We start from the raw sequence: 26,236 nt of genomic DNA, 5'->3' as shown, positions 1-26,236 counted from the left end.
AAGGCTTTCAGGCCTGCTGAGCAGAATCAATTTTAAGTAATGTATTTTCATCCATCAAAACAAGAAAATGGGAGTTCAAAGACATAATCTATCTTGAATCACCTAACCAACCCATGTACCAAGTCAGTTCAGAGTTAAGTAAAAAGCTTAATACCGGATATTGGGAAGTACCACAGACCATAAGTAAAAGAAAATACCCTTAATAAAACAGGACTGTTACCCAAACATTAAGTTTCTTGACTATAAATCTAATAACATAAAAAATCTGGGGAGCTGAGAATTCCCTGGTGGCCCAGTGGTTAGGACTCGGTGCTTTCACTACTGGGGCCTGGGTTTAATCCCTGCTCGAGGAACTAAGGAACTAACGAGGTTGGGAACTAAGATCCTACGAGCTGCACAGTGTGGCAAAAAAAAAAAAAAAGTCTGGGAGCTGCAAGTCTTAAAATAATTTTCAGAGGATAAAGGAGAGAAGCTTAGGGTTTTATCGGCTTCTTACTGAATACCAGTTTTCAAACACACCTGCAAATACAGTTTTAATTTATACACAAATAAATACTAAGAAGTTTTGATTGTTCTCAAAACTTGAACTATTTCCAAAAAAGGTTAATGTGATCCTGAAATACAAAGAAATTCCGTTATGGGATTTAATTTTTTTTTTCTTTTAGCATCTGTTAGCTTTCTAGGGCTAACCAAACTATATGGCAGTAGGAGCAAAAGCAAACCAGTGTTTTCTGTAGGCAGAGGGGATCTATCCTTGTGAGATATAGTCTCTTAATGCTTACAAACAAAAAGTACTTAATGTCACTTAAAACTATACACCTGAGGGCTTCCCTGGTGGCTCCAGGTTAGGAAATCCACCTGCCAATGCAGGAGAAACGCGTTCGTCACTGATTCAGAAAGATCCCACATGTCACATGGAAACTAAGCTTGTGCATCACAACTATTGAGCCCATGCTCTAGAGCCCGAGAGCCACATCTACTGAGTCCACCTGTCACAACTACTGAAGCCCACATGCCCCAGAGTTTGTGCTTCACAGTAAGAGAACCCACATTATATAAAGAACTAGAAATTAACTACAGGTCCTATCTTGAGACCTGGAAGGCAAGTAAATATCTTATCCTTAATCTGGCACCCAAATTCCAGTACATATACCAAATTACCACATTCATTAAAGGTAATCTCTAGAAACCAGTACCTCTGTGTAAAACTGTAGACTGTGCCTCAATGTGACTTCAATTATAACTCATCCCCTGCTCTTTACTTGACTGTCACACCACTAAGAGTCTGCAACACAGTTATTAAAAGAAAAAAAAACACATGCTTTACATTCTCACACTATATACACAATACAGAAGCAGAAAATAACTAAAAACACCACCTAACCATAGGTTTACTAAAAATAGCCCCAACCACTGAACACAAATCCTTCTAAGACTACTCTTGCCTACATTATCCTTACACATTCTGAGATTTTGTTGCACTTGCAAGTGAAAATCTGTCACCGTTTTAGCATGAGCCCCCTACCTAAAGAATCCGTAGAGCCAAAGGAAAACTTACCTCTGAAAACTGTGTTGATGTGCTGCTGCCACCACCTAAAAAACTGAAGAGAAAAAGCAGTGAGAAGTGATTCTATTTTCTATTCCCAGGAGTAAGCTTCCCTCCCAGAACCTAAATATAGAATGGTACAATGAGAACAAATCCCAATAAGGAAAAATAACTCATTCCAACGTGACACCTACAAAAGAAATTATGAAGAACCTGCATGTGGATTAATCTATGAAAAATACTATAACAAACTACAAAATCAAGGATTAAACCAAGTAAAAAATTAGAGAGAGGGGCCATCACAGAGAAGGAAGAAGGACCCACCGCCAGCAATGCAACTCAAATCTGAGTAAAGGAAGAAAAACATCTATTCTCAGAAGCTAAATAAAACTAGATTATCCAAATAATATTTCACTAAAAAACCACTAACTGTCAGATGAACACACAACATTTGAAACTACTAAAAATGATTAAATATAGTAATACAAGGGGTCTGGTACAATATTTAGCATCTTATAAAAGGGCTCAATAAATATTTTTTCTTCTGATGATGATTATCTTACCCACCCCTCAGAGCCATCCTCCATTAAGACTTTACTAAACTCACCAAACGAGACTCTTCCACAGCCCTCTGCACTCTTGACTTTGATTCTAAATTTGACCTTGTATTATAGCAGCAGAACTTATTTCATCCATTTCTACTTCTTACCCTTCTTTCAGAAACATAAAATTCAGAGGGTAAAGACTGTATTTTATTAATATCACAAATATATGTATTTATTATGTATCAGCCATTATACAGAGCACTCAGCACTTTTGATAACACTGCTTTACTATATCCTCCATTGATAACTCAAAAGTAAACGTTACTGAATTAATATTGCATGTGTAAACCAATTCCCAAAGACCAGGAAAAAATATTAGATCCCACTGTCCCCATGAAATTTGCAAAGAGAGAAAACTGGCTAAAACACTTTGACAGAAAGGGGATGGAAAGAATCACAAGAATTGCTGGATATCACTTTTACTTCAAGAGACATACAAAGGCACAAAAGTACACACATTAGCACACAAGCATGCACACACTCACCCCAATGATATAAAGTCCACAAATTACTAGAGCAGCTTTCACTTCAGAATTACAATAGCAATCCAGGCACTGCACTCAGCTCATTGAAAAAACATACACACCCTGGTTAGTCTGGAACCAAAAGTGAAAAAACAAACGCTAATGCCATTCTCTATCTATGGCATCATTCTCAAGCCTTATTCTCTGATTAGAAACCATTTGACAACTGTTATTTGTTTCAAAAGTTAAAATGTCTTTTGTAAAAAACACTTCCTATGTAGAATAAGCCCCAAATTAGCAATACTTTTATGCTAGATAAATAGTTAAATTACTACTGTGTATCCATTTTGAACTGAACTGAACTGAACTGATCCATTTTATTGTTCAAGCCTAGACTGGCTTCCAAGGCTCTTATTGCCTTTACCATATATTGATAGCGTCAAGGATTCAGGTATCTTTGGTAATTAAAGCTATCAACTCTTTCTTTTAGGGTTCTTCTATCCCTGCAACTCCCCCAGCCTTCCCTTTCCTTAAAATTCCTTTGGATATTAAGAATGATACAGCTAGGGTTCCTTGGTGGCTCAGTAGTGAAGACTCCACCTGCCAATGCAGGAGACACGGGTTCGATCCCCCATCCAGGAAGATCCCACATGCAGCATGGCAACCAAGTCTGTACACCACAACCCTTGTGCCCATGCTATAGAGCCCAGGAGCTGCAACTACTGAGCCCACTACTGAGCCCGACTCTAGAGCCCACGTGCCACAACTATTGAAGCCCACAAGCCATAGAGCCCTTGGTCCACAACAAGAGAAGCCACCACAATGAGAAGCCTGAGCACCACAACTAGAGAGTAGCCCCTGTTCCCAGCACCTAGTAAAACGCCCATGTACAGCAACAAAGGCCCAGCACAGCCAAAAATAAATAAATAAATAAATAATTTTTTAAAAAAGAATGATAGGGCTAACCATAGAGAAGGGAAAATAAAAACAATTATATTTTTCTGAGAAATGTTACAAAGCTTAAGAAAATTTACAAGATGCTCCTCCAGATGAATGTCTAACAGCAAATGGAACCCATTATCCAGTGTTCACACAAGGACTTGCTCTCATTAATTTTTAACAAACTACTACTTTGCCAACAAAGGTCTGTCTAGTCAAGGCTATGGTTTTTCCCGTGGTCATGTATGGATGTGAGAGTTGGACTGTGAAGAAAGCTGATCGCCGAAGAATTGATGCTTTTGAACTGTGGTGTTGGAGAAGACTCTTGAGAGTCCCTTGGACTGCAAGGAGATCCAACCAGTCCATTCTAAAGGAGATCAGTCCTGGGTGTTCATTGGAAGGACTGATGCTAAAGCTGAAACTGCAATACTTTGGCCACCTCATGTGACGAGTTGACTCACTGGAAAAGACTCTGATACTGGGAGGGATTGGGGGCAGGAGGAGAAGGGGACGACAGAGAATGAGATGGCTGGATGGCATCACCGACTCTGTGGACATGAGTTTGAGTGAACTCCGGGAGTTGGTGATGGACAGGGAGGCATGGCGTGCTGTGATTCATGGGGTCGCGGAGAGTTGGACACGACTGAGCAACTGACTGACTGAACATTGTAATTGCTAAGTATTCAAATCAGCAAATGTTCATAAACTTTATAGAAGGGAATAAATACCCTGCTACCTCTAAGACACTGATTCTAAGCAAAGATTTCTTCAACTATTTAAAACATTCATCTTTCAAAAGACATCACCTTTGCATTTGAATATCTGCTACCAATAGCACCTGTACAAGACAACCTTTGACTCACGAAACCACAAATAAAAGATTAAGTCAAGTGAGAGCAGGACCCATAGAATTCAGAATTCCTTCTAGAAAAGATTCATCTTATAGTTAATCACCAACCTCATGGCTAAAGAAACCAGGATTAGTATTCAAAACCTTTGAAAAAAATGCTCCCCCCAAAAACAACTAACATGCTCCATAACACATGCAGAGAATACCCTGCTTGAAACAAGTATATGATGCAATTATAACAGCACAAATAAAAAGCTATCCCAAGTTAGCATGCCATCCACACAAAATTGCTAATTTTGCCATCATGCTAATCTTATAGATTGAGCTGGTATTGTGTTATTTAAAACCAAGATTATTACATCAAGTGTTTGTAGCAAACTAGATCCTCATGCCATACGTTGCCCCAGAAGCTCCAGGTCAGATTATACATATAATCACTGATCATTAATAAAGTTAAACTAATTGTACATACTGTAAAATGTGTAGTTTTTCCTGCTTGTGGAAGGGAACTTCAACTTTATATTCTGCCAACATCAACAGTAAAGGAATTATTTACTGCCATTAAAACCCCCAAAGCCACTCCAAGATTAAAAGAAGCCCTCCTATCAACACTATTCTACTTTTTATTACACTTTCATAGTTTTACTCATATTAACCAAGAAGGAATATATAACATTGTCACTTTCAGAAATAACTTCCCCCTCTTAGAGGTTTTATACCATCAGGAAGAATAACAAGAACCAATTTCAAGCATTACCAACACACTACTACAGTGGCAAGATGGTATGTTTGCCCACAATAATCCTAATCAGCACAAGGGACCCAAGGCTTCCTCAAGAATAACAACCCAGTTTCCCTGCCTAGAATAGCCTGTTTATCTTACTGGGTAATCCTTGTCAGAAGTTGCTCCCCAGCCCACCAAAGGGGTATAAGAGCAATCTACCTTCAGGCAACAGAGTAGTCACTAAAAACCAACCAATTACCCAAGAGAAACCCCAAAGTCTCAGAAAATATATGAAAACTCACCAAATTTACTCTGAGAGGGATACAGAGGTTTCCCAGGAATGCCACAGTAGATCTCAAGACACCTACTATCACAACATTTTTCTAATTTTCCCATTTTTCTCCCCCTTTGCTCTGCTATTTTTCTTCTCTCTCTCTCAGCAGAGAGTGTAAGTTATAAAACAAATTTCCTTCTATTCATTCAGTTGATGCTAAAAAACATAATTTTGATAACAGAATGCTTGATTTATTCATGAGCTTGTACTGTACCTGGAATCATCTGTCACTTCTTCAATAAAACCTGATTCACATCTGGGACAAGTATATTCCTATAAAAGAAAGGAAGACATAAATGAGAGTCTTTCACCAGCAAGCTAAGTACATAGTTACAGAACAATACGCAGTACACAAGCTGATGTTGTGAAATATTGTTTGTACTTGTTTACTCTCAGGATAGTTTTTTCTGGTATACTCCAGCAAGTAACGAATTCCATGTGATAATTATAGAATGGCTTCATAAGGGATTCCCACTGAAAGCTAAAAGGAAGAATGTCAAAGTTTGGTTTTTTTAACTTGAACTTTTTTTTTAACTGTAGTGAGTTCATTATATAATTTCCTCTTCAAATCCAGTGAAAAAGCTCCAAGAGATGTATCAGAGCAGTAACAGACTATAACACTCAATGGGTGTAGAAAGTGCTGGTTTTTCCCTTATCCACTCCTCGCCTGTTTGCCACACTATCATAATCCAAGCCAGCACTGGCTCTAAACAACGACAAGAGACATAAACTGAATCACAGAATAAATCAATTTGTAGACTAGGAATTTACAGTGAAGTTTTACAATACTTCTAACCTATTTTTTGATTATCAATGGTTCCAAATAAAACTTAAATATTCTCTGGTATTCTACAGACATGTTAATTCAAATAACCAGAATAATTCCATTAGACCAGCTTCTATTTCCTTCACTACCAGGAATCTTTCTTTTAATTAAATATTAAGCTTTTGGGCCAATTATCTGTGTCTAGAACTTCTGGGTTACTTTGATGGATTTCTCCACTCCAAGGCTCTAATTGGGTGGCTCAGACAGTAAAGAATCTGCCTGCAATGCGGGAGACTGGGGTTTGATCCCTGGGTCAGGAAGACACCCTGGAGAAGGAAATGGCTACCCACTCCAGAATTCTTGTCTGGAGAATCCCATGGACAGAGGAGCCTTGTGGGCTACAGTCCATGGGGTCACAAAGAGTTGGACATGACTGAACAACATTGGGGCTGATAAGAAAGAATATACTTCAGAGGTTGCTTTACCACAATTTTTAAAAGTATATTTTAACTATTAATACCTATTAAAATAAATCTGGGAAAGACATCTTCAACTATTTTCCTGCTCACTATATTTTCTAAACCCCAAAGTTTGTCTTATCAAAAGGAAATGTAAGCTGTATTTGCCTACTCAAACAAAGGCAGTCAGAAATGTAACTCGAACATTCAAATGCTTTCTTAAAAGAGGCATAAAGAAAAAAAATCAATCCCTTCTGTCAAGAAGACTAGTTTGGTGAGTAGTCAATGCAAGAAAAACATTTAAATTTAATAAAACAATTGCTTTAAGCAATGCATACTGGGAATATAAACAAATACCAAAATTCTCCTGAAGGAATCAGGGAAAGCTTTATCTGAAAAAGAGATTTAAAATATTAGTCTATCTGATCAATAAAAAAGGAAATTATGAGTTAAAATCATAACAATAGAAAACAGCATGCATGGTGGTTGGAGGGGAATAGTATGATAAGTGTGAATAGGCAGGCTGAAACCAGACTATGGAAAACTTCAGATTACCATGAAATTTATCCTGTAGAGCAGAAACTCTCAACCTTTTTTCTTCTCTACACACATGAAAGATGAGAAACACTAATAATGGGCATCCTGTGAATTACTCCAGGCAGGAAATAATCTGGAGAACATATAAATTCCTGAGCCCCTCCCTCTGCTCCTTCATCCCCTATCCTCTCAGGCAGCAGTAACTATATTCCTTTCTCTCCCACAAAGAAAGTTATCTGAAAGCAAGTAAGATGGCCTTTAGAAGGCTAACCTTAAATCTCTTTTAATGTTTAAAGTTAAAAAGAAAAAATCAATTAAAAAATGTTGTAATTTGTGATTTGCATCCCAGTTGTCAGGCCATCCTCCTTCTCTCTTCCTCTCTCATTCATTCCCATTGCTTTCCATGAAAAATAAATAAATATCCTCTAAGTGGAACAACTCCCAAACACGTTCTTTCCAACCCAGGTCACTCTTCTGGACTCCAGATTCATTTATCCTCAAATGTATTCTCTCATGCTCTTTCTTTCTTACACACACACACTTAGCAAGAGGTGGCATATCAAATTTGTTCATACTGGAAAACTTCACGAGGCACTCCTGACTCCTCCCTCTCTGTCATCTTCCACATCCAAACATCAAATCCCTGTACTTCTACTGCGAACACATTTCTCAAAATCTACTCCGTGACTTTTTGCCACACTATCATAACCCAAGCCAGCACTGGCGCTAAACAATGACTTAAGTGCTATCCTGTTTCTCTTCCAGCCTCTTCCCGTCTGTTCTGCATGATAAAGTCAGGATGATCTTCCTAAAACATAAAACAGACCAAATCATCCCATCTTAAAACCTTTCAACTATTTCCAGAAACACTCAGAATAAAATCAAACTCTTAAAAATTACTTGTAAGAACTTGATTCAGCTGGTCCCTGTTTAACTTGCCTACCTCATTTCAGGCTACCTGCCTCAGTGAATTCCAGTCACAAAGACCTTCTTTCAATTATTCTAACTCATCAAGCTGATCCCTGCCTCAAGCTTTCACACATTCTGCTCCTACAACTGAAAACACTATTTCCCTAGCTCTTTGCATGGCAAGGGACTGCCAGTCTCCTGGGTCTGCATTTTGAGGTCATGTCGGAAAGTCCCTCTTTCACCATTCAATCTAAAGTGCTTTCCTCCTCTTTTTTAAAAAGAGTTTATTTTTGGTTGCACTGAGTCTTCGTTGCTGTGCGTGAGCTTTCTTTAGTTGCAGCAAGCAGGGGCTACTCATCGTTGCAGTGCATGGGCTTCCCATCGCAGTGGCTTTTCTTGTTGCGGAGCACAGGCTCTAGGCACACAGCCTTCGGTAGTTGTGGTGCAGGAGGCTTAGCTACTCTGTTGCATGTGGGATTCTCCTGGCCCAGGGATTGTACCTGTGTCCCCTGGATTGGCAGGCAGATTCCTATCCACTTGTAACACCAGGGAAGTTCCCTCCTCTTATTTTCTCCTTATGGCTCCTAATTCATTCCTTTATAGCACTTAACACAGTTTATAATTATATATTTGTTTAATGCTTTCTTAATGTCTATAACCATTCAGAAAGCTTTAAGTTTCATAAAGGCAGGGTTCAGATCAATTTTGTTTACCATTATATCCCTAAGACAGTCAGGTATTCAATAAATATTTATTGAATAAACAAACATGAAATTACTTGCCACACACCTCACAACTCGGAGTCAAAGTACCAGAATCTAATACAATCAGAGAATGGTTAGAGTGAAAGTAAACAATTAAAAGAGCTGGAAGTTTAAGAAGTTGGGGCCTGCTCATGGGATAGTGAAGCCTAAGATTTCAAAAGAAGCAATGTTCTGGACGATCACAAAGTCCAAGATACAACTATGAGAGTAGGTGGTGTAATAATTATACAATTATTATTGTATAATCACATTTATTTCATAATCAACAGTAAGCATATATAGAAATATTATAATGTATTTTTAAATTTTTTAATTGGAGGATAATTGCTTTACACGGAGAAGGCAATGGCAAGCCACTCCAGTACTATTGCCTAGAAAATCCCATGGATGGAGGAGCCTGGTAGGCTGCAGTCCGTGGGGTCACTAAGGGTCGGACACGACTGAGCGACTTCACTTTCATTTTTCACTTTCCACTTTCCACTTTCACACATTGGAGAAGTAAATGGCAACCCACTCCAGTGTTCTTGCCTGGAGAATCCCACGGACGGGGGAGCCTGGTGGGCTTCCGTCTATGGGGTCACACAGAGTAGGACACGACTGAAGTGACTTAGCAGCAGCAATTGCTTTACAATATTGTGTTGGTTTCTACCATACACCAACATGAATCAGCCATAGGTACACATATGTCCCCTTCCTCTTAGATCTCCCTCCCACCTCCTACCCCATCCCCCCCTCTAGGTTGTCACAGAGCACCTGATTTGAGCTCGGTGCATCATACAACAAATTTTCACTGTCCAGTTTACATATGGTAAGTTATGTTTCCAAGCTACACTCTCGATTTGCCCCACCCACTTCTTTCCTCACTGTGTCCACAAGTCTGTTCTTTATGTCTGCATCTCCACTGCTGCCCTGCAAATAGGCTCCTAGATTCCATATATATGTGTTAAAACACGATGGTTCATCCACCTCATTAGGACTGAATGTACTCTTTTTTATGGCTGAGTAACATTCTACTGTATGTATGTACCACAACTTTTTATTAATTCATCTGTCAATGGACATCTAGGTTGCTTCCATGTCCTATCTATTGTAAATAGTGCTGCAATCAAAGCTGGGGTACATGTGGCTCTTTCAATTATGGTTTTCTCAGGGTATATGCCCAAGGGTGGGACTATTGCGTCATATGGCAATTCTACTCCTAGTTTTTCAAGCACTATCTATAATGTTCTCCATAGTGACAGTATCAATTTACATTCCCACCATGGAGTAAGTGAGGTCTTTAAAGGTTCATCTACACTGATCCTGAAATTTCAATGATGTTTAAACTGTCATAAAAAGAAAATAATTTCAGAAGGTAGATATCATAATTGGGAAGACAGAAGAGAGACTTGAAGCAACAATCACACTGATTTAGAGTAGAGAAATGTACAAGTTCTCTCTTTATGATCCCAGACATAGTTCTAAGAACCAGATCACTGAATCTGGAAAGCCCTGTGACTTCTTTACCTATAGAATACTGAGCTAATTCCAGACAATGCTCTTCACTGCCTAACAGTTTCTGCTTTCTGAGTCTTAAAGCCCTGAGCAGTCACACAAGTCTGGGTTACTCTGCTGGAGAGCAAGCAAAGAGGAACTAAAGAACCTCTTGATGAGGGTGAAAGAAGAGAGTGAAAAGCCTGGCTTAAAACTCAACATTCAAAAAAAAGATCATCATGACATCCAGTCCCATCACTTCATGGCAAACAGAAGAGGAAAAAGTGGCAACAGTGACAGATTTTACTTTCTTGGGCTCCAAAATCACTACAATCAATGACTGCAGCCTGGAAATTAAAAGATACTAGCTCCTTGGATGGAGAAGGCAATGGCAAGCCACTCCAGTGTTCTTGCCTGGAGAATCCCAGGGACAGCGGAGCCTGGTCGGCTGCCGTCTATGGGGTCGCACAGAGTCGGACACGACTGAAGCGACTTAGCAGCAGCAGCAGCTCCTTGGAAGAAAAGCTATGGCAAACCTAGACAGCGTATTAAAGAGCAGACGTTAATTTTGCCGACAAAAGTCTGTATAGTCAAAGCTACGGTTTTTTCAGTAATCATATAAGGATGTAAGAGTTGGACCATAAAGCTGAGCGCCAAAGAATTGATGCTTTTGAATTATGGTGCTGGAGAAGACTCTTGAGAGTCCCTTGGACAGCAAGGAGATCAAACCAGTCAATCCTAATAGAAATCAACCCCGAATATTCATTGCAAGGACTGATGCTGAAGCTCCAATACTTTGGCCACCTGAAGCAAAGCGTCAACTCACTGGGAAAGCCCCTGATGCGGAGAATGATTGAGAGCAGGAGGAAAAGGGGGCAACTGAAGATGAGAAGGTTGGATGGCATCATCAACTCAACAGACATGAGTTTAGCAAACTCCTAGAGATAGAGAAGGATAGGGAAGCCCGACATGCTGCAGTCAACGGGGTCACAAAGAGTCAGACATGACTTAGCAATTAAACAAGAACTCTGCTGGACAGAGAGGTCACATAGACAAGCACTGAGACATCAGAGAAGGACTGGATTGTAAGAGGGAAAAACTACGTTGGAGGTCCATCTCAGTAGGGCCTTCAGACGGCTCCTTCCAGTTTTGTGGACTACAAACAGATGAAAGATCTCAAGAGAACTGACCAGCTGAATTCTATAAATCCATAGGAACATGAAAGGTAATACCGTTTCAAGTCACTAAAGTTTGGGGTGACTTTTTAGGCAGTAACAGAAAACCAGAATATTGACCAAGGGATGAAGAGTTTTGAATTCTGGTCTTTTTTGAATTCAAAACCCCATACTCTTTTCATTACACCTCACTGACTGACAATAATTACTCTTTTAAAGAAAGGAATAGGAACTATAATTTGCTGATGATTGAATGGAAAAGTTTATGTCAAGGCCAAATGAGAACTTGGGAGATTCAGCAACCTTCCAGCCCCCTCCTTCCCTTAACAGGAGAGCATTACCCTGATGAACATACAATCCAGGGTCTGAAACTTTCTATCTTACAAGATCAGAAATTTAATCTAGCACCTAGAGAAGACCTGTCTCTTAAGAGGAAGATTCACATAAAACCAAATTCAGAGGCCGTGTATATATAAACCAGAATGCCAATTTAATTTCAACGAAAAGAGTTACCAAGTGGCTCATTTACTTTTACTATTCAGCACAGTCTTCCTCAATAAATAATTCTACCTGCATAGAGGAAAGACACGAATAGAGGAATCACAGACCTGAACTCTAAACTCAAATCTCCATTTATTAGTTGTATTATTATAAAGGTTAAGCTGTTTGCAAATTACCTAATTCAATGGTTGCCACATTAGACATATAATATAGCTATTGTAGTTATTCCAGATTATAATCACCTGTTAAAAAAGCAGAGACTCAGAACAGTAGGTAACTGAATATATAGCCTGTGTTATCAGGCTAAAATAGCCTAATATATCCATTTCCACTAGCAGCATAAACCAGATTCTCAAAATCAATGATCTGTGTTTCTTTTCCCTCTGGGCAGAAAGAAAAAAGCATATGTTCGCCTCTGACTCTTTTTTCTATTCTTTCACTGCTGATCTACAATTTCCACACCTTCTCCTAACAGATACATTCTTTCTCCTGTTAGAATATAATACAATTACTTGGCTGTATTTTCTTACTTACAAATCACAATTTAGTTCTGCCCTACACTGAGATTACAACCAGACTAGATTTTAAGTATTTATCTCTTGGGTCTCTTCTAAAGATGGCTAACTTGGCATTTTAATTTTTCCTAATTTTTTTTCAGAGGTAATGTTAAGTTTACTTTGGGGGAACATCCATGAATTAAGGAGAATTTGTAAGAAGATAAAACAAGAACCAAACATAGTCTCTGACTCTACACTCCTCCCACACCCAAGCCTTGGTCTTAGTATATCATCCTGATATATCCAAATTACAGAGTTTTAAATTTTAAGCATAATAGGTTTTGGAGGGGAGGGCAAAAGCAAGGATAAAAGTGAATTAAAGGCTCACTATAGGTCTGGCACTATGCAGGTCTCCAAACTAAACTGCTTTCCTCCAGGGTCTGAATATTTACCATATGCAACTCCAGTGAAGACATTCAGTAGCAGGTACACTTGAATGAACTACTTTGGATAAGCCACTGCCTGTTTCATCTAAAAATATCCACAAGGAGAAGTATTTTTCATCATTAGTAGTCTGAATCAGGGACAACTCCCTAAGTGCAGCTTAGCCCTGATGTTTACTCACTTAGAAGAACAGTCCTAGAAGACACAAAGCACTCAGAATGTAAGTGAAAAAGGACTTCTGGGGTTTTTCTTTTTGTGTGTGTGGTTTTCAGGGGAAAGGATAAATAATTTTATTTTCCTTCTTATATTTCATGGGCTAACATCACAAAATGTGAGGTCTTGGTAAAACAATAACCTCCAAGCCAAGACTTATTTATATTAAATCCCATACTGTGAAATTTATATACCCTTTCAGATCAGTTCAGTCGCTCAGTCGTGTCCAACTCTTTGCGACCCCATGAATCACAGCACGCCAGGCCTCCCTGTCCATCACCAACTCCCGGAGTTCACTCAAACTCATGTCCATCGAGTTGGTGATGACATCCAGCCATCTCATTCTCTGTCGTCCCCTTCTCCTCCTGCCCCCAATCCCTCCCAGCATCAGAGTCTTTTCCAGTGAGTCAACTCTTCACATAAGGTGGCCAAAGTATTGGAGTTTCAGCTTTAACTTTATACAAATTTATATCCAATGTTTATTGATAATAAGAAATATAATATAAAAACCTAATATTTACTTTCTAATTCCACAGCTTTGTTTTTCTGTGTGTTCACAATCAAAGTCTGTTTTTTATTTTTGCTAAAAGAAAAGCCTATTTTCCGTGTAATTTGACAGAATCCAAATCTAAGATCACAATATTAAGTCAGTCATGTTCCACTGTTCATATTCTCTAGAGTATCACAAGGCAAATTATTGAGCAACTCCTAATCAGAAGGATTAGGAAAACAAACTGTTTGAAACACACTACAGTTCCTTCCTAGGCTAGAACCCACCACACCATGAATTTCATGTCAACTTACATCTCTAACATCAGCCACACTGCTTTTCTCCTAGAGAAAGTGAAAGTCGCTCAGTCCTGTCTGACTTTGCAACCCCATGTACTATATATGAGTATCAGTTCAGTCGCTCAGTCGTGTCCGACTCTTTGCGACCCCATGAATCACAGCACGCCAGGCCTCCCTGTCCATCACCAACTCCCGGAGTTCACTCAAACCACCTCCATCGAGTCAGTGATGCCATCCAACCATCTCATTCTCTGTCATCCCCTTCTCTTCCTGTCCCCAATCCCTCCCAGCATCAGAGTCTTTTCCAGTGAGTCAACTCTTCGCATGAGGTGGCCAAAGTATTGGAGCTTCAGCTTTAGCATCAGTTCTTCCAATGAACACCTTTAGAATGGACTGAAATTTTTCAGGCCAGAATACTGGAGTAGATAGCCGTTCCCTTCTCCAGGGGATCTTCCCAACCCTGGTCAAAACCAGGTCTCCCGCATTACAGGCAGATTCTTTACCATCTGAGCCACCAGGAAAGCCCAAGAATACTGGAGTGGGTAGCCGATCCCTTCTCCAGGGGATCTTCTGACCCAGGAGTCAAAATGGGGTCTCCTGCACAGCAGGCGGATTCTTTACCAGCTGAACTACCAGGGAAGCCCTTAAGTTTTCCATAATCTCCCATGATTACTCTTTTACAATCCAGGTTACATTTTCTGCCTTTTTAAAAGTATCAAGTGAACCCCAAAACAAAGTTAATAGATCTGAAATAGGCTGGGACTTGGAACCCTTTACTGGAATGCTTACAACTGGACAAACTAAGGAACTAAAAGCAAGTGTTTCAGAAAAACGTCTGCTTTATTGATTACATCAAAGCCTTTGACTGTGTGGATCACAACAAACTGTGAAAAATTGTTCAAGAGATAGGAATGCCAGACCACCTTACCTGTCTCCTGAGAAATCTTTATGCAGGTCAAGAAGCAACAGTTAGAACTGTACATGGAACAACAAACTGGTTCCAAATTGGGAAAGGAGTATGTCAAGGCTGTATATTGTCACCATGCTTATTTAACTTATATGCAGAAATCATCACACGAAATACCAGCCAAGATGAAGCACAAGCTGGAATCAAGATTGCCGGGAGAAATATCAATAACCTCAGATATGCAGATGACACCACCCTTATGGCAGAAAGTGAAGAGGAACTGAAAAGCCTCTTGATGAAAGTCAAAGAGGAGAGTGAAAAAGTTGGCTTGAAGCTCAACATTCAAAAAACTATCATCATGGCATCCAGTCCCATTACTTCACGGCAAATAGATGGGGAAACAATGGAAACAGTGGGAGACTTTATTTTCTTAGGCTCCAAAATCCCTGCAGATAGTTACTGCAGACATGAAATTAAAAGACTCTTGCTCCCTGGAAGAAAAGTTATGATAAACCTAGACAGTGTATTAAAACGCAGAGACATTACTTTGCTGACAAAGGTCTGTATCGTCAAAGCTATGGTTTTTCCAGCAGTCATGTATGGATGTGAGAGTTGGATTATAAAGAAAGCTAAGCACTGAAGAATTGATGCTTTTGAACTGTGGTGTTGGTGAAGACTCTTGAGAGTCCCTTGGACTGCAAGGAGATCCAACCAGTCAATCCTAAAGAAAATCAGTCCTGAATATTCATTGGAAGGACTGGTGCTGAAACTGAAGCTCCACCACTTTGGCCACCTAATGCGAAGAACTGACTCATTGGAAAAGAGCATGATGCTGGGAAAGATTGAAGGCAGGAGGAGAAGGGAACAAAAGAGGATGAGATGGTTGGATGGCACCACCAACTCGATCAACATGAGTTTGAGCAAGCTCTGGGAGTTGGTGATGGACAGGAAGGCCTGGCATGCTGCAGTCTGTGGGGTTGCAAAGAGTCAGACACCACTAAGCGACTGAACTGAACTGAAAAGTAACACCATCAACGCAAAGTTGGGGCAATTATGAACAGTAAGATACAATAAGGCCACAAACTGACTGACTTTTCGGAGATGTAGGTGGTTTTGGGAACAAAAGCACATGGTACCTGCACACAGCATCACCTGAGGTGGGCAGACCACCTAAACTATGCTTCCTGCCCAACCCACCCATCCATCCCTACCCTTACCTCATTTAAGGAACCTCACCTCACCTCAGAAAACGAGCAAGGGCACCTCTTTCTTATTTGAAGCACAAGTCCCAATAAAGCCTTGCCTGAACTCATCTGGCCTCAGACCCAGGTCAGTAACAGAACTTCTGGGTTCTATTCCCAGTTCCACCAGTTCATGGTCTTTGGGAAGACCTGTTTCTCCATCTGTAAAATTAGAACATAGATGTTGTCTTCATTTACTTGTCTCCTCTAACTCTCCTTCAGGAAAACAAGAAGTCTCATTCATTCAATTCTTATTTTGAGGTTAAGTAATACTGAAGATTTGGGGGATTCCCAGGTGGCCCAGTGGTAAAGAATCCACCTGCCAGTTTTATCCCTGGGTCGGGAAGATCCCCTCAAGAAGGAAATGGCAACCACTCCAGTGTTCCTGCCTCAGAAATCCCATGGACAGAGAAGCCTTGCTGGCTACATCCATGGGGCTGTGAAAGAGGCGAACACAACCTAGCGACTGAACAACAACCATACTTAAGATTAGGATATTCACAGAGGTTTGTTTTATATGTCTTTACTTCCCTAAGTGGAATTTTATTATTAGAACATAAACTTTGTACGTGATTTCAGTGACTTTTAATCCCAGGTTATTTTTCTTTCCCCACCAAGTATGCTTTTCTTTCTGCACAATGCTTAGAATGTAGAGCTTAGAATATAATTGCTGAAGAATATAATTGAATGAAGGTTGTCAGTTTAAGTAAGAAGAGTCTATCAGCCTAAACTGAATGTAAGAAGACAAAGTTTTACCTCAGACTATGATGGTACACAATAGAACTAAGGGCAAACTTTTAGGATCATTTACCATTTTATATCTATACCACTGAGTTGTTCCCCTTCTTGCTACCTTTACTGTAAGCAAGCAAAGAACACTATAACTAAACCCTTTCTGCCTACATTGTGTTAACTTTATCTCTGATAATTCTTGTAGTTTAGTCCATTTTTTTTCCTTAGAAAATCTGGCTTCTTGTCCATCTGATCAAATTATATCAAGTAACACTTTGTCTCCTGACCTGATTTTCTGCCTTGTTACACAATGAACCAAAGAAAGTTGGTTGATTATACATTCCTGTTTGGAATCCCTGATAATGTCAACCTTTCAGGTCTGGAATGAAGGAACAAAATGATGAAGGTTGTGAATGTTACTATTCTTAGGGAATAAGACCATAAATAAAGGCAGTTCTAATGGCCTGGAACTCAAATCACAGCTCTCCAAATATTTAAATTGTATAGGTATCTTTGTATAACACTAAAAAACTGTGGCCTGATGGTGGATTTTTGTTTCTATAAATTGGTTTTCTTCCTGAATAACAGCCAGGGGGACGATCACTTAATACTTAAGTTCAGAGAACTAATTCACACTCAGTAACAGATTTCTGGAATCCTTTTATAGCACTAGTGTTGCAAGATGAGAAACACCAATGTTACCTTGCTAACCTTATTAAAAACCTTGGGAACTCTGAATCTGCTCCTCGAATACAGATCGTATGCTAAAACAGAATGCTAGTAAGGAACAGTTCTCAAAGCTTTCTAAGAGGCTGTTCCAGGGTTAAAATCCTCAGTTTGGCCCAAATAAAATTTTCCATTTCAAAAACAAACAAATAAAAAAAGAACCAAAATGCTAGTATATTATTAAAACAAGTCTCCCTAACTGAATTAGCACCTACACTTGGCACAGAATAATAATCAGCCAATAATTTTAGTGATTAACAAAATAAAGTTGAAAAATTTAGGGAATTAAACACTTTCATTATTCTTATTTGTGAATATTACTTCCAAACACTTTTTAATCATAAATACGCAAATTAAAAACAGCAGTAAAAACTAATTTGCTGAATGTACCTTTTACATGTTATTAAACAAAAAGTAAATGTACCATTATAGTTTTCACACTATATCAGCAATCAAAATAACAGTAGTTTAGGTTCAGATCTGCACAGCATCAAAGTGGGTGACAAGTAGGTGAACATAGGATACCTTGCCTACTTCCTGTGATACTTGTTGAACTCATCAAGGAAAGAGATTACTACCTTAACAAATTTTCAAGAAAAACAAAACTCACTGGCCTGTTTTGGGGAAAGAGGCTGGGCAATCTATTTAATATACAAGAAAACTGTGCCTGGTTTAAAATCACTTCTATTTATTATACATGTATCTGTATACCTCTAAGGAACTCTGAAATAACAACTGAACTTAAAAGAAAAAAGATTTCAAGAAAATCTTTCAGAATCTAAGCTAAACTTCTTTATGTGAAACTATAAGAACCACCTAAAATATTTCTACTATGGTAAAGGCCTTATTTCTCTACAAATAAGGACTGCTCATTCCCACACAACCTTTCAATCAAAGATTACATAGCTCCGTTTCTCTGAATGTCCACTCAAGCTTTCAACAGACACACCTCAGTATTATTTTACAGTGGGATACACCAAGACAAACTGAGAGGGTCAGATGACTCAACTTCAATCCTACGAACAAACAGTATTAGTATTAGACTTGATAACGTCAATTACCCAACTCGACCAAGAATTTGAGGAAACTAAAAGTTTAAGCACAACATCTCCTAAGCTCATGACAACTTTCAAGAACATTAAAAGAAACAGAGAAAGTAATGCTTAATTAATGCAAAGATGAGCTATAGAAAAACTAAGTTAGACTTGATGTCTGCTTTCTACTTTGTTTTCAAACTGGAATTTCCAAATGTCTTACTAAGTTACATGTTGTGTTACTACTTCAATTAATTTCCAACTGACAAAATAATCTGGATACTTTTAGAAGTTACCCCACAGTTTGTAACTTGAGAGGCGTGATCCAATTCCTCTGGTCTCAGTAACCACAAGGAGAGAAAGTGACCCCAAGAGATAACTGCTATAATAGAATGCCACTTAACTACCTTCTAAACAACCCCTCCCATCAGGGCTTTGGTTAAAATTATCTCAATTTTATCTCACTGAAAATAGGATTCCAAAATTAGAAATCAAAGCTACCCCAGGACAAAACCTTCAGCACCAGTGACACAAGACAATGACTATCCTTTTATCCTTCTACACCTGGGTTCCTGAACCACAGTGCTCTTCACATTTTCAGCCCAATAACTTTTTGCTGTGGGGGCTGTCCTGTTCATTGAAGCAGGTTTAGCAGCATCCTTAGCCTCTATCCACTATATGCCAGCAACAACCCTCCCTTTCCCGCAGTTGTGACAACAACCCTGCTGTAGAAAAGGTCTACAGACATTGCCAAATTTCCTCCTAAAAAGCAAAACTGCCCCCAGTTGAGAACCACTGCTGTACATTATCTCCTTTATTAATCAACATTAAGCTGTGAAGAGATAAAAAGAAGTCAGTGTTCACAGGCTTCTTATTCTCAGACCCTTCTAATTTGACTAGAGAGAATAAGAAACAATCCACATGGTTTTTCCTCTTCTGATATGATGGCTGTCTGAGAGACCTCAGCATCCTCTCCCTTAATGTAAGCAAAGGTCATAAAAAGCCAAGCAAACATAAAGAAACAAAAAGTATTAGCAACCAAAAAGTATTACTTCCCCTTAAAAATATAAGGAATTTCACCTGTGGTGAGTTTAACTTTAAGGTTTTGTTCTTCCTCATACCAAAAAAAAAATCCCAAGATTTCCCCAAGATATACATAAAAGTCAATTTATCAGCAGAATTTCAAGACTAGAACTAGCCTTCTACTCATAAGAACACACATGTCTTTCTTCTAGCTCCTTGCAGGGAATATAATTACTGACACTGTTATGTTCAAACTTCGCATGGTAGCACTTACATTTTGTTCCAGGGAAGCCTTTTAGATAAAGATCTCAGACCATTAACACCACTGCTTTTTAAACTATTGGGTATTCAACTCAAGGGCTTGCTTCCTGATGGCTCAGCTTGGTGGTTCAGCAGTAAAGAATCTGTCTGCCAATGCAGAAGATGCAGGTTCGATCCCTGGGTGGGGAAGATCCCCTCGAGAAGGAAATGGCAACCCACGTCAGTATTCTTGCCTGGGAAATCCCATGGACAGAGGAGCCTGGCGGGCTATAGTCCGTGGGGTTGCAAAAGAGTCAGACACAACTTAGCAGCTAAACAATTCAACTCAGAATATTTCAAGAGACATTTAATAAGCAACTGCTATAAAGAACAGAAAGATGCTAAATAATCAAGCAGACTTTTTAGATGGTAAGTCACCAACAGCAGAATTTAAGAAATCATTAAAACCTCTAAAATCCAGCTCAAATCACTAATTCCTTCCTCCAGTTCAACAAAACTACTAATATTACTTAAGACACCATTCTAGATCTTCCTAAGAATCATGCACTTTTAAAACTCTAGGTCAGACTTCCCTGGTGGTTACAGTGGATAGGAATTCGCCTGCCAAGGCAGGGGACACGGGTTGGATCCCTGATACAAGAAGATTCCATTTCACAGAGCAACGAAAGTCCGTTCGCCACAACTACTGAGCCCCTGGGCCACAACTACCAGGCCCATATGCCTAGAGCCTGTGCTCTGCAACGAGCCACCACAATGAGAAGCCCATGCACCCCAACGAGCCCCGCTCACCACAACTAGAGAATGCCCACACACAGCAACAAAGACCACTGCAACCAAAACTAAAGAAGTAAATTTTTTAAAAATAAAGAGCAAGGACAGGGAATTTAAGAGTTTTAAGAATCACAAAGTCTTTAAGAAGTCTACTTTTTAGCTTCTCTTACGGGGTGGTTAGAAAATTTTCCTGTGTTAGAGTCATTACAAGTATAGCACAATAATAATGATTTGTATAGTACCTGGTAAATAAACAAACTAGGTAGTTATTACTTATTGATAAGGATAACATTTTATTAGTCCAAAGATGATATAATATGGAGACGGAAGAGGGAGAGAAGTTGGCTACTTTCTTCAGGCAAAGCCTCAGACGTGAGTAACACACTTGCAGTCCTTAATGAGACTGGTCTCTCTGGGTTTGGATACTCTGATCTCCATAAAACACTTAGGAACCACCCTAGTTTCATCAATACTTAAAGTTGTTTACTCTGCATGATTTATCTCACAATTCAATGACTCTACAGAATTTAATCTCATAAGGTAGACCCTGACCTTGATTTAAAAACGGGAGAGGATAGTATGGAGTATAGTTGCATGACATAGTCCTCTGTGGCACCACCCAGTCATCCCTCAGAGGCATCTCTCAGTGTGATACTTAACTCCATTAGTCTTGGCTTCACAGTGTCTCTCAATGGATATACAGGTGAGGCAGAACCTTCTGCTATATTTTGAAAATAAGTTACTTAAGTATTTCCTCTATCATCTGATGATCAAAAAAATACAGCACCAATTTACCCAATGATATTTAATATAAACTTGAAATACTAGGGCTTCAGACCGTATAATCAAAATCCTTTATTTTAAAATCCAAATTTAGAGGACTCACCCTCTCCCTCCCTAACTCATCTGGGGCCAACAAAGAAGACAGCTGTAGTAAGGCTTGATTCACCCAATGCCAATCAGAGGAAAATTGGCAAGAGGAAGCAGACCTGTATGAAGAAGGATAGAGTGCATGAATCGCTCTGCTTCTGCCTAAGCGCCAACCATGCTGGCCACTTGGAATATGCTGACCCATCTTTGTCCACTTGTCTTGATTCTTCTAGGCTGAAATGCCTCCAAGAAACCTTCCCTGACTCAGACCCCAGCCTAAGTGATCTGCCTCTCCTTTCCACTTAAGCCATCAGTGGCTTCCTGGATGCACTTGTTCATAGGCCTCTGGACTCTTCTCTGCTCACTCTCAGCTTGATGCCAAGCAGGGTCCTGTGGGGCTCCTGCACATGGAGGCCGTTTTGTGCCCAATTTCTTATAGGCAAGACTCCAGCCTCCATGACCTTCTCTGAGTTCCACTGCTGCTAAGTCACTTCAGTTGTGTCCGACTCTGCGTGACCCCATAGACGGAAGCCCACCAGGCTCCCCCGTCCCCGGGATTCTCCAGGCAAGAACACTGGAGTGGGTTGCCATTTCCTTCTCCAATGTGTGAAAGTGAAAAGTGAAAGTGAAGTTGCTCAGTCGTGTCCGACCCTTAGCGACCCCACGGACTGCAGCCTACCAGGCTCCTCCATCCATGGGATTTTCTAGGCAATAGTACTGGAGTGGCTTGCCATTGCCTTCTCCGTGAGTTCCACAGGGCAAAACAATTGCCAATCAAAGGAGGAGCAGCCAATGAACCACCTGAGGCAAGATGAAGGGACCAGACAGGCTCCTCAAGAATAGGAAACCCAAACACCTACTATCTAAGACCCTGCACACAAACCCACTCTCTTGAAATTGCAGAAAAATGCAAGACTGTTCCTGCCTTGATCCTTATCATATACCCCTGCCTATCCAACCAGTCCATTCTAAAGGAGATCAATCCTGGGTGTTCATTGGAAGGACTGATGCTAAAGCTGAACTCCAATACTTTCGCCACCTCATGAAAAGAGTTGACTCACTGGAAAAGACTCTGATGCTGGGAGGGATTGGGGGCAGGAGGAGAAGGGGACGACAGAGAATGAGATGGCTGGATGGCATCACCGACTCGATGGACATGAGTCTGAGTGAACTCCGGGAGTTGGTGATGGACAGGGAGGCCTGGCGTGCTGTGATTCATCGGGTCACAAAGAGTCTGACACGACGGAGCGACTAAACTGAACTGAACTATATAATGGAGAAGGCAATGGCAACCCACTCCAGTATTCTTGCCTGGAAGATCCCATGGACAGAGAAGCCTGGTACCATGCAGTCCCAAAGAGTCAGACACGACTGAGCGACTTCACTTTCACTTTTCACTTTCACACACTGGAGAAGGAAATGGCAACCCACTCCAGTGTTCTTGCCTGGAGAATCCCAGGGACGGAGGAGCCTGGTCGGCTGCCGTCTATAGGGTCGCACAGAGTTGGATACGACTGAAGCGACTTAGCAGCAGCAGCAGCAACTACATAACCTCTCCCTACTCACCAGGGAAAAAGCTGGCTTAAACTCAACATTCAAAAGACAAAGATCAAGGCATCCAGTCCCATCATTTCATGGCAAATAGATAGGGAAACAATGGAAACAGTAACAGACTTTATTTTCTTGGGCTCCAAAATCACTACAGATGATGACTTCAGCCATGAAATTAAAAGATGGTTGCTCCTTAGAAGAAAAGCTGTGACAGAAGAAAGACGTCTGTCTTTAATATGGAAGAAAAACATAGCGTATTAAAAAGCAGAGAAATCACTTTGCCAACAAAGGTCCCTATAATTAAAGCTACAGTTTTTCCAGTAGTCATGTATGGATGTGAGAGTTGGACTATAAAGAAGGCTAAGAGAGGAAGAACTGATGCTTTCAAACTGTGGTGCTAGAGAAGATTCTTTAGAATCCCCTGGACAGCAAGATCAAACCAGTCAATCCTAAAGGAAATCAACCCTGAATATCCTTGGAAGGACTGATGCTGAAACTGACACTCCAATACTTTGGCCACCTGATGAAAACAGTCAACTCACTGGAAAAGACCCTGATGCTAGGACAAATTGAGAGCAAGACGAGAAAGGGGCAACAGAGGATGAGATGGTAGGATGGCATCACTGACTCAATGGATCTGAATTTGAGCAAACTCTGGGAAATGGTGAAGGACAGGGAAGCCTGGAGTGCTGAGATCCACAGGGTGGCAACAAAAAATTTAATTAATTTAAAAATAAAATCCAAGTTTAGAATTCACTAAATTTTACTAAAACTATTTTCACTGTAAACAGGGAATCATTTTTAATAAAAAAGAAAATTCCTAAATTATTATTCACTTCTAGAATGAAGACTTTTTTGAAACCTAACAACAGTACCACTGAATAATATTTTCATTCTAAAATCTCAAAAAACCTGAGTAGTCATTGCCCTTTTGTGAAGAACACTTAAAACAGAAATCTCCATTTGTAAGGGTTTGTCCCTCTTTGCACCAGAAATAGAAGGATAATGAAACCTCAATTCTTATCAATGGAGAAGTCCTGACTTAAATCTGCAAACAATCATGCTTGTTTACCGTGTTTTGCATGATAATCTGCCAAAACTGGTTTCCCCTCTTCCCCAAAGTCTCCTGTTCCTAGCTGAAGATGGTATTTAACGTGATGGCTTTACAGTCATTTTAGGGAGAGATTCAGTTTTCCTTGGCACCTCCCTCCGTATACAGGAGGTACACATGTTATTAAACTTCTTTCTCCAGGAAAAAAATAAAATTCCCTTCATCATTTCCCCCTCATTTCTTAGTATCTCCTTTCTAAAAGAAATTTGTCTTATCTGAGAGGATCCAAATCAGAAACACACGAAGTTGAGATACATCAATCGAGAATAGCAGTAAGGAGCAGTATGGCAAAAAGCAGACACAGCCATAAAGCAGCAAGCAAAACTAAAACAGCATGGAGATGAAACTAGGACTACAAAATTGGGGGTGGGGCAAATAGTGAAGAAAGAAAATGCTGTAAGAGCCCGAAAAAGCACAACCTTTACGCAAAAAGGCTTTATACCTTTAGGCACTTTTCCCCTGGCCTCCATTGGTGTTTCTAAGAAATAAGATATACAGACACACTTTAGTAGGCTTTCTTACAGACGCTGTAAACACTGAGGGAAGTTGTTAGGCACCCTGACTTAAGGCTGAACACAGATACTTCTAAGGAGAAAAACAATCATAACTAGCTAAAGACGGTTGGCCAAAGGCAGGATTAACATTCATCCTGGTGGGTCTCCCTGTGGTAGATATAGCCCAAGCCAAAAAAGCCTGTGTGGTTTGGGTGTTGTAGCTGGGGAGCTTGCTGCAGAAGCACTTTTTTTCACAGCCATAGCACTACCTCTCTAGGGACTAACAAAATCTGGCGGAGAGTAGTGAAAACCAATTTTACATTAGATGATGCAGTCCCCAGCAGTCTGTCCTAGATCTTTTTTTTTAGCGAAGAGAGAGAGAGAATCAGAGGAGGAAGGGTGAGTAAGGCAGGTGGTGCTAAAGACACTGGCAGCATGACAATCAAAATAAGCAAGTTGAAACAATATGTTCTGCCCTCTTCCTAAAGCCATTTCCTTCAATAGTGATAGGGAGCGCAAGCAGTCTGCAAGTCATTAGCACACTGCTGTTTTCACTTTCAGAAGAATACGGGAAACCTCTGAAGAGCAAAATCCTCCTCTCCATCCCAGTTACCTTCCAACCCTCTCTTTCTCTCCGTGTTTTCTTGCTTCCTTTCCTAGGGACGACTGAATAAGGACAATTGTCAGCAATCCGCTATTTTGCTTTAATGAGGAGGGGGAAGGGGGAGAACCTGGTAAAAAGTGGAAAAGGAATAAAGGTGAGAGGCAACAGCGGAAAGAGGATCGAATGCAGGAAGAGAGAGGTCATCGTGGGAAGGAGACAAGGTGAAGAAGAATGCGTGAAAACAGGGGACGGGTCAGAAGAGAACTTGCTAAAGAAGGCCAAAAAAAATCAAAAATGGAGCGCGGGGGGGGAGGGAGGAGCTGGTCAAGAGGGGAGAGAAAGTGAGGGGCAGGTGGAACATCCGAGCGAGAGTTGCGGAGCCTGGGCCGAGACGCCCGGGCAGCAAGGTACTTGAGAGACCGATGTCAGGTGAATCGGGGTTGTGGGGAAGCTTAACCCCTACTCCAGGACATCTGGGGGAGGAATCCGGGCCGATGCCCGAGCGCAGAGGAACCGGGCTCTTACCGGTAGTTTGGGGCTGACCTCGCCCTTGCAAAAGTGGCAGAAGAACCGGTGCGCGGCAACCGCAGAGCCCGCGCCGGCCCCGGCCGCCGAAGCCTCCGCCATGTTTCTCTTTCGCCGCGGCCGTCCGCGAGGGCAGCCGGCCGGTCCTTCGCCAGGCCGCTGCCTCCCGGCTGCTGTCGCCTGCTCTGCCGCCGCCGCCGCCGCTTCCTCGGGGCTGCCAGCCTCTCCAGAGCCCGCGCGAGTCACGTGAGAGCGCCCGGCCCACAGAGGCGGTGGCGCGGCTGCCGACCCCGCGGCCCGCCTCCCAGAGCCCCAGCGGCGCAGGAACGACGGCCCGCCCGCCGCCGCCGCCGCCGCCCGCCGGCCGGCTTCTCAGCCAGCCACTCGCCGGTCCTCCG

General features: G+C 40.8%; 1 protein-coding gene across 2 annotated transcripts in view; it reads right to left on the bottom strand.

The window, feature by feature from the left end:
• Positions 1-26,176, bottom strand: part of RNF115 (ring finger protein 115) — an 83,493-nt gene extending 57,317 nt beyond the window's left edge. Inside the window, exons 1-4 of one of the 2 annotated variants that reach the window (XM_055403497.2) lie at positions 25,839-25,910; positions 5,677-5,735; positions 4,877-4,928; positions 1,559-1,601 (exon numbers count right to left, since the gene is read on the bottom strand). In XM_055403497.2, coding sequence (XP_055259472.1) covers positions 1,559-1,601; positions 4,877-4,928; positions 5,677-5,686 — 105 coding nt within the window. In that variant the 5' untranslated portion in view covers positions 5,687-5,735; positions 25,839-25,910. Of the gene's footprint in view, positions 1-1,558; positions 1,602-4,876; positions 4,929-5,676; positions 5,736-25,838 lie in introns of both variants that reach the window. The other variant, XM_055403495.2, reaches the window with a different exon arrangement.
• Positions 26,177-26,236: the final 60 nt, after the last annotated feature.

Source organism: Moschus berezovskii, chromosome 4 (assembly GCF_049115385.1).
Source record: "Moschus berezovskii isolate FMDL1 chromosome 4, NW_MosBer_1.0, whole genome shotgun sequence".
In the NCBI taxonomy this organism is placed as follows: domain Eukaryota; kingdom Metazoa; phylum Chordata; class Mammalia; order Artiodactyla; family Moschidae; genus Moschus; species Moschus berezovskii.
The sequence above is the reverse complement of the archived record's forward strand: the minus strand, read 5'-3'. Positions and strand labels throughout refer to the sequence as shown.